At 28.4% G+C, this 14,018-nt stretch overlaps 1 protein-coding gene across 1 annotated transcript; it reads left to right on the top strand.

The window, feature by feature from the left end:
* Nucleotides 1-399: 399 nt before the first annotated feature.
* On the top strand, nt 400-12,887 carry LOC111683452 (NGFI-A-binding protein homolog). The gene is made up of 6 exons (XM_046952676.1): nt 400-892; nt 8,771-9,043; nt 9,136-10,019; nt 12,178-12,272; nt 12,335-12,420; nt 12,506-12,887. Exons 1-6 carry the CDS (start codon nt 400-402, stop codon nt 12,538-12,540), a joined length of 1,866 nt encoding a protein of 621 aa, XP_046808632.1. The 3' UTR covers nt 12,541-12,887.
* The last annotated feature ends 1,131 nt before the right edge of the window (nt 12,888-14,018 follow it).

Raw genomic sequence — 14,018 nt, 5'->3', positions numbered from 1 at the left:
ACATCTTTTTAAAAAAAATTATTTCAAAACGAATTTGCGCTAAACGTGGCACAATATTCGTTAAAATAATAAGAAATTTTGAAAAATTACTATTAAAAATAAAAAAAACAATTTTATTTAAAAAAGAAAACAATTTTTTTAAACAAAAGTGAACTGTCTTAAAATAAAATATTAAACGTGTTTGAAAAAATTACGCATATTTTGTTAATAAATAAAAAAATAATAATTTAAATAGTTATTAAAATTTCCTTAGTGTTTTAGTAGTTTTAATAGTGTGTGCATGTTGTTTTTTTGTAAAATTATTTTTTTAAAAATAATTTTATTTTAGTGTTTTTGTTAGTTTTGTTGTGTTTGTGTTTTTTTCTTGTTGCGTTTTATTAAATTTATAAGTTTTAAATCATGGAATCTGTTACCGGAAATTCACAAAATTCAACTACAGCCGCCACCACATCCGCCTCTTCCACTTCATCAGCGTCCATTTCTACAACATCTTTAAGCTCTGCCTTATCCCTCACCACAACTGCCTCTCTGACACAAAGCTCAACGGCGGCTTGTTCTACTGTCAGTGCTTCGCCGGCTTCCATAAGTAGCACTAGCAATTTGACCTCTACAGGAAATCTAACTTCTGTCACATCTGCCGCCTTAGTTGCCGCTGCTGCTGCTGCTGCTGCTGCTCATCATCATCAACAACAACAACAGCCTCCACATCATACATCTTTATTGCAAATTTTACCCCTAGATACTGGCAATAAACAAGATGACAGCAATAATCTGTCTTTAGCCAGTGGCTTATCTGAAGGTCAACGTTCTTTGTCAGCCGCACCGTCGGCATCTTCAAGTCCCATTTTAAGTCCTCCGGGTAAATTATATGGACGAAATGCCAATGGAACAAGTAAGTTTGATTTTTATTTTATTATTTTACATTATTTTTATTAAAATGATATTAAAATTTGAGGTTTTGTTAGAGATTTTACAGTAAATCTATTTCATAAAACCATTTTAGGGTTAAAATTTGAGCATATTCATTTTGCCGGCTAATTAAAGGGTTAAAATTCAAAATTTTTTCTTTCACGCACTAACTAAAGTATTAGAGGATAGGTTTTAAAAAATATTTAAAAGATTAAAGTTCTAAGATTATGAAAATTTTAAAATTTTTTAAGGTTAAAGGTCAAAGTTTATGAAATGTTTAAATTTTCTTAACAAAAACATTATAAAGGATTTTTGTGGACTTTTAAGTAATAAAAACTGTGATATTTAATTTATTTTTAAAGAAGACATAATTTAACAAGAAAATAACTATTAATGACAAAAAGGTCAAAGGTCAATCAGTTACCTGAGTTATTTTTAACCCTTAATTGACAATATCTTTAGCTAAGGATTAATATTCTTCTTTTTAAATACTAATAATTTTCTTTGTTTTGAATTTTTTTGTGGTTTCAACTGTATTTAATATAAATTTAGGTCAAGAGGTCAAAGGTTAAGCAATTTTACACAAATTTCTTTTAAATACTTTTCTTAAGAATCTTTAGTGCTTTAAACACTTTAACTAAGAATACTAGTTATAAATTTTGAATTTTATTTTAGACGAAACACTCACTGCTAGAAAAAGAAAAAATATTTTAAAGGTCAAAGTTCAATTACTTTCTTTTAAGAGTATAATTCTTTATTCACAACAATTCAAATCGTATTAGTAAACCCCATTTCATAGGATACAATTGTTATCTATAGTTTTATGTTTCTATTACAATTTAGTAAAATATGGTTTTGTATTTTAAAGGTCAAAGGTTAAATGAGTGAAAATATTTCTTTTATTGTTTAAAATTTTACTTCCCAGTCAAGTTAAAGAGTTAATTTGGAGAAAAGTGTTTATTTCATAAATAATTTTTGAAGAAACTAGAAATACAAATTTTTTAAGGTCAAAGGTCAAACAAATATTTTCTTTATAACTAAAGAAAATGAAGAAGAATCTTAAAAAAGATTGCTGTTTATTTCAATATTTTCTTTAAAAAGTTTAAATCATTAAAAAATTTCTCATTTTCTTTAATTAATTTGTAGGGGTCAAAGGTTAAACTTAAAGTTTAATTTTTTTTAGTTTCACTACTATCCTAGATATTTTGTAGGTATATATTTTTTAGACATTTCTGCACTAGTTTAATTAATTTACATTCGCTAAAAACTGAAATTAAATATCTAGGCATTAAAGAGTTCAAAGGTTAAATTTTTCATGGCATAAACATTATAATTTCATTTAAAATTGTCATAATAACATAAACTAGATAGTATATAACAATTTTTTGCTTAAAGGTCAAAGGTCAAGTTAATTATTTTTTACTTCTTTCAACATTTTAAAATAGAAAATTATGTTTATTTTTAAATTTCTTTAAAATTTTTGAATGAAATTAATTAAATTAAAAGTAATAATAAGAAATGTCCAACTTCTTAGTAAAAAGGTCATAGGTCAAGTTTATAAATTATGACTTTTTCTTAACCATTTTAAATAAGAAAATTATGTTTATTTTAAAATTTCTTTAAAACTTGTTAAAAATAAAGTTTTAAGAAGAAATTTCCTATTTTTTTGTTAAAGGTCAAAGGTCAAGTTAATAATTTTTGACGTTTTTTTAATACTTTTAAATAGAAAAATTATATTAATTTTCTTTAAAATTTCTATTCAGAATTACAATTCAGTTACCGTCGGCTTTTTAGGAAAAATTTAAATTTTTTGTAACGGATTTTAAATTCTTGTTTCAATCTGCTACGTTTTGAAACTTTTTTAACTTTGAACTTTAAACTTCAAAGTTTTCATTCTCACTCTTTCTTATTCTCTCCCTCTTTTTCCCAACATTTATTTTTAAGTGTTACATTTAGAGTTTTGCATAAACTTTGCTTTTTTTTCTACCACCCATGGTTTAAACTTAAGGGCCGAACAAGTATGGCTGCCGGCATTCAAAGTTTTCTTTTTCAAGGTCTTCCAACACCTTTTGTATTTTCTTAAGAAAAATATATAACAAAACCGTTATTATTAGTATTGTTGAAAAAAAGCTTTTTGTTAAAATAACTACAAAAATGTTTAGGGTAAACAGATCCTGTTTTCAAAGATTCTTGTTCCATCTTAAGGGTGCGTTGCTAGGAAGATCATTTGAAAACTAACCAATCCGAGGCCTTTAAAAGAAGACAATAGAATCTAGTTGTGTAAAAAAACTATACAAATTTGAAAATATCTAAAAAAATACTTAAAGATCATAGGCTGTGTTGACACAACAAAAAAAAAATACAACTTACCCTCAACATAATGTTTTGGGAAAAAAACTACCCTCCCCAAATAAGGAGAGCAAAACAACATGCATTCGTTTATAAAGTCCTTACTAGGGAGAGAATTTTTAAAGGAATTCCTATTAGATTTAGTCATAAATGTTCTAATTTTGTGCCAAAACTTTGTATAAAAAACTTTACTTCAATTCCTGTTGATATCTTGAGGACGTAAAGTTTTTCTTAAAATTAAAACATATTTTTTTATTAAATAGAACAAAAAACTTTGAAAATTTTATATAAAAATATTTTGTCTTTAATCATTAAAGAAAGATTTGTATCATTTAAAGTTTTTATACGAAAGCAATGTTTGCCTTCAAAACTTTATACATTCCAAAGCATTTCTTGAAAAGAAAAAAAAACAACAACTTTTTTCCTAAACTTTTTGTCAATACCACCCCAAACAGTTAAAAACACAGACACAAAAGTAAAAACTATAGGCCCCAGCCATTAGCACCAATCAACAACAAGCTAAGAAAGGATACAGCAGAGTCAACAGCTTACAAACACACACACACACACGCGCACACTCAACACAATGGTTTTTAGTTTAAGTTTAGACTTTAGAACACAGGTTGTGTAAGGAATTTTGATCGACAAGAATTTGGTCATTTAAGAAAAACATTTTCTTTTTTAATTTATCATTTGAGGTCTCATAAAAATAAAACTATAAAAAACCATAACAACAACATTAGTAGAAGTAGTAGCAGCAACAACAACAACAGCAATGAAAATTTACACAAACGACATTAAACATGCGTATATGAGAAAATTGTTGTGTTAGCTGTTACTGGTGTTGTTGTTGTTGTTGCTGTTGGTCTAGAGGAGAAGAAGAAAGAAAAAAAGTAGTAGCAGGATTTCTTTTTTGTTGTTGTTTTTTTGTGGTGGAGGAATGATGATGGTTGGCAATAATCAATTGTTTTAAATGACCAATCGTTGTGGTAATTCTTAGTGTTTTCTTTTTTTTGCTGCACTCGTTGTTGCTGTTGCTGTTGTACTTGTTGCCACATTTAATATTACACATGCAGAGCAGAGGGACAGCAGTCATCAGCACCATGGCCATAACAGGACAGACAAACAGATTTCTCATTGTATATAAAACATTGTTTTAAACATACTAAATGCTAAAGTTGCGTTTTTGTTTTGTTTTTTGCATTTGTGAGCGCTTATTTTCTTACACAATTTGTTTTTTGTTCTAAATTGTTGTTGTTATTGTTGTTGGGAGTTTGTTTTTATCATCATAATGTTGGCGGGTACTTAGGCATGTGGCGTCGTATGTCATTATAAATACTGATATTTGTTGTTGTTGTTGTTGCTACTGTTATTGCTGTCAATGTTAGTTCAATATATTTTAGCAGAGCAGCAAAGGTATGAAGTTTACTTTTACAACTACAGGTGTAAGCTTTAGACGATCCACTAGCTTCCATTTTGAGTGCCTTAGATCCATGTACAAGTACTTTGCTCAAGTACCTGACCTAGAGAATGTCGAAGTGCTTTACGTGAGCAACTGCCATGTTGACCTTATTTCCCGCCTCAACACAACGTGCACTTTGCTCAAGTACTTGAGCCATCCAATCTCTGGACATTGCTGTCCCGTTGCTTAAATTCAGAGATGCAAAAAAGCTGGCCATCACGTATTACCAGATTATGCGGTTCTATGGTTATATCCTATATCAAATCATTCCAAGGAATATCCGAGGAGTGAAGTGACATCTGTAGTTTATAGACCCGGCATACTAGAGGTACATGTAGATCCTCTTTTCCCGGGATTGTAATCACACTAAGAAAGGGTCTTTAATGAAGGTAACATGTCGCCGGGCGGACTTATGTTAGATAGTGATTGTGTCTGAACTCTCTAGAATTGAATCAATATTCTGATTCTGCGATTTTGTTTTTAAACCACGCCACCACGTGCAACCCGAAGGTCATTATTCAATAACCATGATCGAACAAAGTCCAAAACTCTATACAGTGTTTTACTGTTTTCCGTGTTATCTAAATAAGATAGATTTTCAGTTTTCTGATACCCAGTCAAATCATTCCAAGAAAAGACTGAAAACACCAACAGTTTATAGTCCCAGCAGACTGGCAACAGCTCTTCCCCCCTTTTCCACCCTTTTACACATTATTCACATCCTCTAGGAGGGGCAGTTTATCAAGTTTTCAAACCCCGGGGGATCTTTTCCTAATATAAACTAATATGAATAGCTTCTTTCTAAATAGTTTTTTTTTTTTAACAAAAATTGCTTTAAAACTTTCAATTCTTTTAAATGACTGCAATTTTGTATTAACTTTTCAAGTGTTTAAAGAAACTGATTCTATAGTGTTCAAAGTTTTTTTTCTCAGTTTCTTAATTTTTTTCTCATTTCAAGTGTGTGTAGCTTTCTATATTGGGGCCTACCAAGTTTATTTACGCTCATTTTCACATTTTAGCTGCCGCAACACAGTAGTAAAGTTGCCTACAACTTGCCACAAACAAACAAAACTGAACAACAAAAACAAAAAACAAACAGCATATTTAGTAAATGACAATGTTTGCCACCACAACAGCAAAACATTAAATAGCTGCTGCAAGTATTATAAAATAATGAAGGTTCAAAAAAAAAAAAAAACAACAACAACAACAACCAACTAAAAAAATCTTACTATATAGTAAATTTTAATGAAACCAATAATCATGATCATCATCTTGTTGAAAGAAAAAAAAGAATTTAAAGCAAAAGAACATGATAATGTTTTTTGTTGAAAAATTTTGCTGCAGTGTTGTATTATGCTCGCATCTCTTTAAAAAAAACTATTTAAGTATTGAAATCACGTATCATTTATTTATTGCTGCTAAAATACATTTGGTTTTTATTGTTTTTTTTTTCAAACATTGCATTTCATCACTCGGCCAAAGAGAAATGTTTTTTGTATGTTGGGAGTAGTTTTATGAAAACATAAAAAGTTTAAGTTTCAAATATTTAGAGGGTTGTTAGTTTTTATGCTCTGGTTAAGGAAGCTAGGACAGTTGTTGAAAGGACTCTTAAGAAGTTTAAAAAGTTTTAAAATAATTTTCTCCAATAAGAAGTATTTTTAGCAGAGAATAAGAGATTTTTCAAAAAAAAGTGTTGTTTTCAAAAATACTACTTTTTTCCAGTTTTACTACTTTTTTCAGTTTTATTACTTTAAAAAACCATCTAAATTTCTATATATATTTACCTTTAATCTTTTAAAATCTACTGCTTTTTTTCAAATCTACTACTTTTTTCAAAATTTACTACTATTTTTAAAAACTACTACTTTTTTAAACTAAATCAAAAAAAGTTTTTTAAAGAAAAACTTCTTCAATACAACAGTTTTAGGTTTTAAATTACCTTTTTATTTAATATATATTTTCAAATCTACTACTTTTTTCGAAATTTACTTCCTTTTTAAAAACTACTACTTTTTTAAACTTAATCAAAAAAAGTTTTTTTTAAGAAAAAATTTCTTCAATACAACAGTTTAAGGCTCTAACATACCTTTTTATATAATATATATATTTTTCAAATCTACTACTTTTTTCGAAATTTACTACAATTTTAAAAACTACTACTTTTTGAACTGTGTCGAAAAACAGTTGTTTTCCTCTTTAAGAATTTCACACTTAATTTATAATAATTTGTTAAGATTTACTACTTTTTTTCCAAAATCTACTACTATTTGCAAAAAATTACTACTTTTCGAAAAACAAATACGAGAAGAAATTTTATAAAAAATGTTTAAATAAGACTAATTAAAATTAAAAGAGATACTTTTTCAAACATCTACTACTATTTTTAAAATTTACTACTTTTTTAAAAAACCTACTACTTTTTTTAAATTTAATACTTTAAAAAAATAGTTTTAAACTGTTATTTTTGAAAAAGTTACTTAAAGTACATTCTTGAATAAACTACTTTTTCAAAATCTACTACTATTTGCGAAATTTACTAATTTTTTTTTAAATATTTCTAAACTGTTATTTTCCAGAAAAAATGGTACTTAAATAAAAGCATATTTTTATTTAAACTACTTTTATTACAAAATCTACTACTATTTTCAAAAATTTACTACTTTTTTTAAAACAAGTAGATCTAAACAGTATATATATATATTTTTTTAAAAAGATACCTTTATAAAATCATATTTTTAAATAAACTGCTTTTTCAAAATTTACTACAATTTTAAAATTTTACTACTTTTTGTAAAAAACCAGTTCTAAACTGTTAAAAACTGTTAAAAAAAGATTACTTAAAACAAAGCTACACTGCTATTTTCAAGATTTACTTAAAAAAGATAGTTTTAAACATCTCGTTTGAATACAATACTTTTTCAAAATCTGCTACTATTTACAAATTTACTACTTTTATTAAAAAAGTAGTTCTTAACTGTTATTTTTAAAAAGCTTATTTAAATAAAATTATATTTTTAATAAAAACTACTATTTCAACATCTACTACTATTTTCAAATTTACTACTTTTTTAAAAATCTACTACTATTTACCAATTTACTACTTTTTTCTTAAAAAAAATCGTTTAAAATCGTTTTTTATATAAAATACTATTAGAAAAAGTACTTTTTTCAAAAAAGTTTCTTTAAGTTAAGAAAAAGCCTTACAAGATTAATTAAAAAGTATTTTTCTTTGCCTTTTTCAAATTAAACATTAGGAACCACTGTCACCAATCAATTAATAACTATGTTGTACACATTCGAGAGCTTACACAAGTTTTCCTACAACACGTTGGGACAAGCGACATTGTAGTTTAGCTTTTGCTGCTTTTCTTCCTTAAAAAACTCTACTAGAAATCTTCTCACATAATTACCACATAAACAGATAAGAAAACGAACATAGACTTTAAGAAAAAAAGACCACCTAAGTTAGACAAAAAAAATCTGAAAAAATCTTTAAAAAATTTGAAATAAATAAAAACGTTCTCACGCTTAAAATAATTTGAATAAACAATTAAGTTTTTCTATAAAAAATTCACCCAAAAAACCAGCAAAAAAAATTGAAAGTGATAAAAAACAGCTAAAAGATGAACCTTTTTTTAAACATTTTTTTTATCAAAAAAAAAACTGATCGTTAAAGAGAACACATAACACAAACCTACCCTAAAGTAGGATCAACAAAAAAAACCTTTATTCAAATTTGAAACGGACGTTGGTTGTGTGTATTTAAAGGAACATAAATAAAAATGTCCTTATGCAGATTAGTTTTTTTCATTTTGCTTTTACAATTGTTTTTGTGTTTAAGGGTAGTGAGACGGCCAGTTTTTTATGTTCAAAATAAGTTTTTGTTTTTTTGCTTTAATCTCAAACAAAAGGGTTAAATTTTTGATTTAAAAAAAACGTGATTTTTTTTCAATAAAATATTCTTTACCCATAAATTTAAAAAGATTTTTGTAACAAAACTGGTTTTTAATCAAAAATTTTTCTTATTTCCTTTTCTTTTTCTTTTAGTGGTGGCTACTTCCCGTCCTGGCAATGAAGCTGAGATACAATTATATCGTGTTTTACAAAAAGCCAGTTTATTGGCTTATTATGATACTTTGTTGGAAATGGGTGGTGATGATGTACAGCAATTGTATGAAGCTGGCGAAGAAGAGTTTTTAGAAATCATGGCCTTGGTAGGCATGGCTTCGAAACCTTTGCATGTCAGACGTTTACAAAAAGCTTTACATGAATGGGCCTTAAACCCCTCACAATTTCAACAGGGTCTTTCTAGTTCTTCTGGTAAGTATTTAATTAATTACTCTTCTCCCCCTTCCCCTCCCCTGTTCCATAACAGAAAACTAATAGAATTTTTCATTTCTTTTTCTTTACAGCTCAATTTGACACACCCGCTAAACCGCCCACCATGTTTAATTTGGAAGCCCCTTTAACTGCTAGTGCAGTGCGTGCCAAATTCCCTGCTTTTAATGCGACAGCCCCTTTTAATCCCACTCCCTTAATTAATACTCACACCCCTGTTTCTTCGGCTCATTTGTTAACACAAATTTGCTCTCTACCCTCTCTGCCTGCTCATAATCCCTCCACCCATATTCTACCACCCACTACACATATAAACAATCCCGAAAGACCTCTAGCCATAGCTGCTAATCCCACTTTAACCGTTGTCTCCAATACTGCCCATCAGGTAACCTCTAGCTCTCCTCAATTGACTCCTGTCTTAAGTGAAATGCAAGTAGCTCGCATTACTTTGGGAGCTGAAAAAATAGCCGCTCAATTGCCACGTCGTGAGCCAAGAGCCCATACCTCAAAGAAACGCACTAGCCGTGAGCTGGAACAAGTAATTGCTATGAATGAAAATGATCCTCGTCGTATGGATGAAATTCGTAAGTATTCCGCCATTTATGGTCGTTTCGATTGCAAGCGTCGTCCCGAAAAACCCTTGACTTTGCATGAGGTCTGTGTCAATGAGGCTGCTGCTCAATTGTGTCGTCTAGTCCCCGCTCTCCTAACACGACGTGATGAACTTTTCCCCTTGGCTAGACAAATCGTTAAAGATGCTGGTTTTGGTCATTCGGCCACTATAGCCCGTTATGGTAATTTACTTTCACAAATGTCTCAGGCTCAAACTTCAACTCCGCAAACTCGCTCGGTAACCGCCATGTTGGATTGTGAGTCGAGTGATACAAATATGACACCGTCCAAGAGACAACGTTTATCTTCATCGGATGCTTCTTTGAATAATTCCGACAGTAATCGGGTAAGAGCTACAAAGTCTGATCATTAATATGTTAAAGAAAGCTTTTAAGCTTCGTATGCTTCGTTAAATTTCTCTATAAATATGGTAATGGCTTTTTTTGGTGGAACATTTTTCAAATATAACTTTGCTTTACAGCTTTTTTTCCGGCGGATTTTCTTTTTGCAGCTGGGGTAATGTGTTAATCAAAGAAAGCTTTGCGGTAAAAGCTTTCTTTTTGAAAGTATTGTTGGTTATTGCTTTAAAGCTTTTTGTAGTTGAGTTGCTATTATTTTAATAGGTATGAAGCTTTGTAAAAGAGTTGTTTTGTTTATAAAAAAGTTTTTTTTTTAAGCAGCAGCTCAAGCTTTTATTTGTGGAACTAGATTTTTGTAAATTATAAAATTTGTTTAATGTTTTCTCTTCTATTAACCTTTAAAACCTATCTTTGTTCTTCTTGAAGTTGTGAGTGTTGTTATTAAGCTAGAGCTTTTCTTATCCTAACATTAAGCTTTTTAAGCTATTTAATAGCTTAATGTGGTTTGAATTTTTTGCTTAAACTGTCTGTATCTTTGAACATATACTCAAAAGCTTAAAGATAATTCGATATTTTAATCAACTAGAGCTTTTAAAGCTTTAATTTGGATCTTTCATAGCAAAGCTTCACTCAGCTTATAATTGAAAACTTATTTATCAATATTGAAACTTGTTATGTTTTGGAGTTAATTAAAGCTTTTTTCATATATATACATAAAAGCTCTTTTCACTAACCAATCTTTAAATGAAGTTCTTGAAACTGAGTTAAAATTAAGCGTATTAAGAATTCCTAAAGCTAAATGTGGTCTACTGCTCGGTTAGTGTTTACTAAAGGTTCTAAACTTTTGAAAACATACTCGAAAGCTTAAATAACTTTTAAACTTTTAATAGTGTAGAACTTTTAAAGCTTTAGTATGAAACTTTCACGCTATAGAATCTATCACCTTAAAACTAAGCTAAATGTTTATGGTGGTTAAAAGCTTAAAGCTTTTGGCTTTAAGTTTTTGAACTTTTGAGAACACGTTAAAAAGCTTTATTCTTCTCCATAGTTTAAGGCTACAAGCTTCAATAAGGGATTTTGATATGTTTTAAACAGTTTAAAGTTTTATTTTCTTCATGTCTTATGCTTATGCGATCATTCACTGCTGAATGATCCTGGCATGAAATTCTTAAAGCTTTCACATGGAACTTTTGAAAGTTTTTGTTATCTTTATGTTTAGTTTCAAATCATTTATTTTAAAAGTTTTATTTAAACTCTAAATTGAGTGTGTTTGAGCTTTGTTCGAACTTCCAAATAAGACTATACAATAATGTGAAAGCTTTATATGATTCGTAAGTCTCAGAGCTTTTGCTTTAAAGTTAATTTGTTTGCTGTAAAATCATCGACTTTTGATACTTACGAAAACCGGTTTGAAGCAGATTTAAAGAATGTTAAAGCTTACGATTCTTTACAGCTGATTGATCGTGCAGAGAAAAAGCTTTAACTAAGAAATGACTGGAAACGTTTTCTTAGAAATGACTGGAATTTTTCTCTCATCTTCCAAATTTGACTTTTTTTAAGAACAGAGTTGCTAAATATTGCAACCCAACAGCTTTTTAATTATTTTGTTAAATTTTTGTTTAAAAAAAAAGAAAATTTGTTAAATGTTTAATAAAACTGTTTTAACTTTACTACTACTGCTTAAATCTATTTATTAAACTAGTTTTTAAATTAACTCTCTCTTTTTAAGTTTTAATACTAAAACAAAATCCAGTAAATACTAATATCATTATGTAGTTAATAGTTTCTTAATTAAGTTTGTTTTATGATTATTTTTCTTTTTTGTTGTTAATATTTATTTAGTTTTTTTGTTAAAACTATAAATAGATTTGTTTTTCTTTTTATTTACTCTTTTACGTTAAACTGCACACATTTTCGTAAACTTTAGAGCTTTTATGTAAAAAAATAAAACTATTAGTGTTAAAATTTAAAATTTGTTTTAAGATTTTCTGTATTTGGCTTTTTATCCTGTTGACAGTCTAAATAAATATATATAAAAAAAACTTTTGCTACAAAAACAAAAAACCAAAAAAAACGCTGCGTATTTATTTCAAAATTAAAAAAAAATTATTAAAAAACAAAATAAAATAAAACATCAATTTAAAGGATTCCTTGGAAGATCCACGTTATAATCTATTTGCCATGTATCAGAAATTTGCGGCAAAACCACCTTTTGATTTGGCGGATATAGCAAAGTTTACGTAAGTTTAATTTTAAATCAAAAATACTAAGAAAAAATTTACAAATTTGAAAAATTCTTTAGATTAAACAAACCCTCGGAAATAGAGGAACAAGATCAAGAATCTAGATTTTCCTTTAGCAATTCCAGTTCTCCTTCAATACCAGTGAGTATGTGTTTGAATTTCTGAAAATTTTTAACACTTTTAAAAAGTATTGTAATAAATTTTACAATTTTCTGCTTTATTATCTCTAGAACACTGGACCAGAAGAGCAGGAGGAGGTTCCTAATACTTCCACTCAGTTGGATAAATCATTTGTTAAATCGGATAGTACTACTAATAACTCTTTGGATTTATCTTCCAATTCACAGAGTCCTTTAGTTGCGGAATCTTCTACTCCCTCCAAGTCTTTACCTTTATCGGGTGATGTTCAAGTTATATCAGCTTCGGGTAATCATATTATAGCTGTTGCCAATCCTGCCTTGGTTATGAGTCCCACCCTTAATGAGGGTCTAACATTAAAGAGGGAGAATCATACACCCGAATTGTAGTATTTAAGAAAACTGGCATTGTAGTTGTTTGTTTAGAAAACATAAATTATTTATTTGATAAAAAGTGCAATACTCAAAAAAAAAATCACAAATTTGTTATAAAATTAAAATAATTAGAAAGAAAATATTATTATTAAATAAAAGTTAAAAATTAATTAATTTTTATTAAGAAATTATCAAAAAAAAAATATTTATTTCATTGTTTTCTTTTTAAATCAGAAGCGGATGCAGCTGCAGCCCTTGGAGGCAGGGGTGGATTTAAAAAAGAATTTTATAGCAAGAATTTTTATTTGATATTAGAACCAGTAGAAGTTCTATATTAAGCTGTGCTGAATCTTAAATATCCTTTACCATGTTGTGTTAAAGAAAAAAACAGTCAGTTCTCTTTAATATGTTAAAAAGTCCCATTTTATAGGACCACACTTAATGCTTAATATAATTTTTTCATTTTCAAACTCTCTAGCTCTTTCCATTCGAACTCTATCGTGCTTTCAACAGAGAGACGGATATTTAAAGATCGTCTTAAAATTTAATTAGGTCTCAGAATATATATACTTGTGTGGGTCTATGAATGACAAACCAATATATCAATAAACAGTGGCCGACAAGAGAAACTTTTTCTCAAATAGTTGAAATTCTTAAATTATTATCGATATATTATTAATAATAATTATTTATTTATATTTATATAAATTTATTTACTTAAATTAACAAAAACCCAAGAACTTAATAAATTAAATTCTGAAAGAAAAAAAACAAATAACTATTATTTTTTTAAACTTTTACAGAAAAGAAGAATCTTACTTAAAAACAAGTAATATTTCTATATTCGGCTGTGCCGAATCTTATATACCCTTCACCAAGTATGTTTTAAAAAACAGTTTTTATTTATTTTGTATCTCTTCACACATGTCACACATAACATACACACAAACAAATATAAAATGTAGCAGAAAGAAATATTAAAAGTTGTACTGTAATACCACCGTCAAACTGTATTACCACCCTCAAACAAATATGAGCTGTATTACCAACATATTACTGCTTTATCTCCTTGTTCTTGTTATACCCTTCACCTTCGTGAGAAGAGGACAGCATCCAAACATACAAAAAAAAACACAGCTGAATAAAACCAAATACATCTCCACACGCACATGTACATCTTTATCCTTTTCACAGTGTTGTTGTTGCTTTTTTAACAAAGCATGAACAAAAT

Source organism: Lucilia cuprina, chromosome 5 (genome assembly GCF_022045245.1).
Source record: "Lucilia cuprina isolate Lc7/37 chromosome 5, ASM2204524v1, whole genome shotgun sequence".
Taxonomy (NCBI): domain Eukaryota; kingdom Metazoa; phylum Arthropoda; class Insecta; order Diptera; family Calliphoridae; genus Lucilia; species Lucilia cuprina.
This window is presented reverse-complemented; position numbering and strand designations above follow the sequence as displayed.

Excerpts from the sequence above, each read along its gene's own strand:
- LOC111683452 (XM_046952676.1), top strand. The coding sequence starts at position 400 with ATGGAATCTGTTACCGGAAATTCACAAAATTCAACTACAGCCGCCACC. Across the intron at positions 9,044-9,135 it reads GGGTCTTTCTAGTTCTTCTG|CTCAATTTGACACACCCGCT; the intron begins GTAAGTATTTAA and ends TTTTCTTTACAG. Across the intron at positions 12,421-12,505 it reads TTCTCCTTCAATACCAGTGA|AACACTGGACCAGAAGAGCA; the intron begins GTATGTGTTTGA and ends TATTATCTCTAG.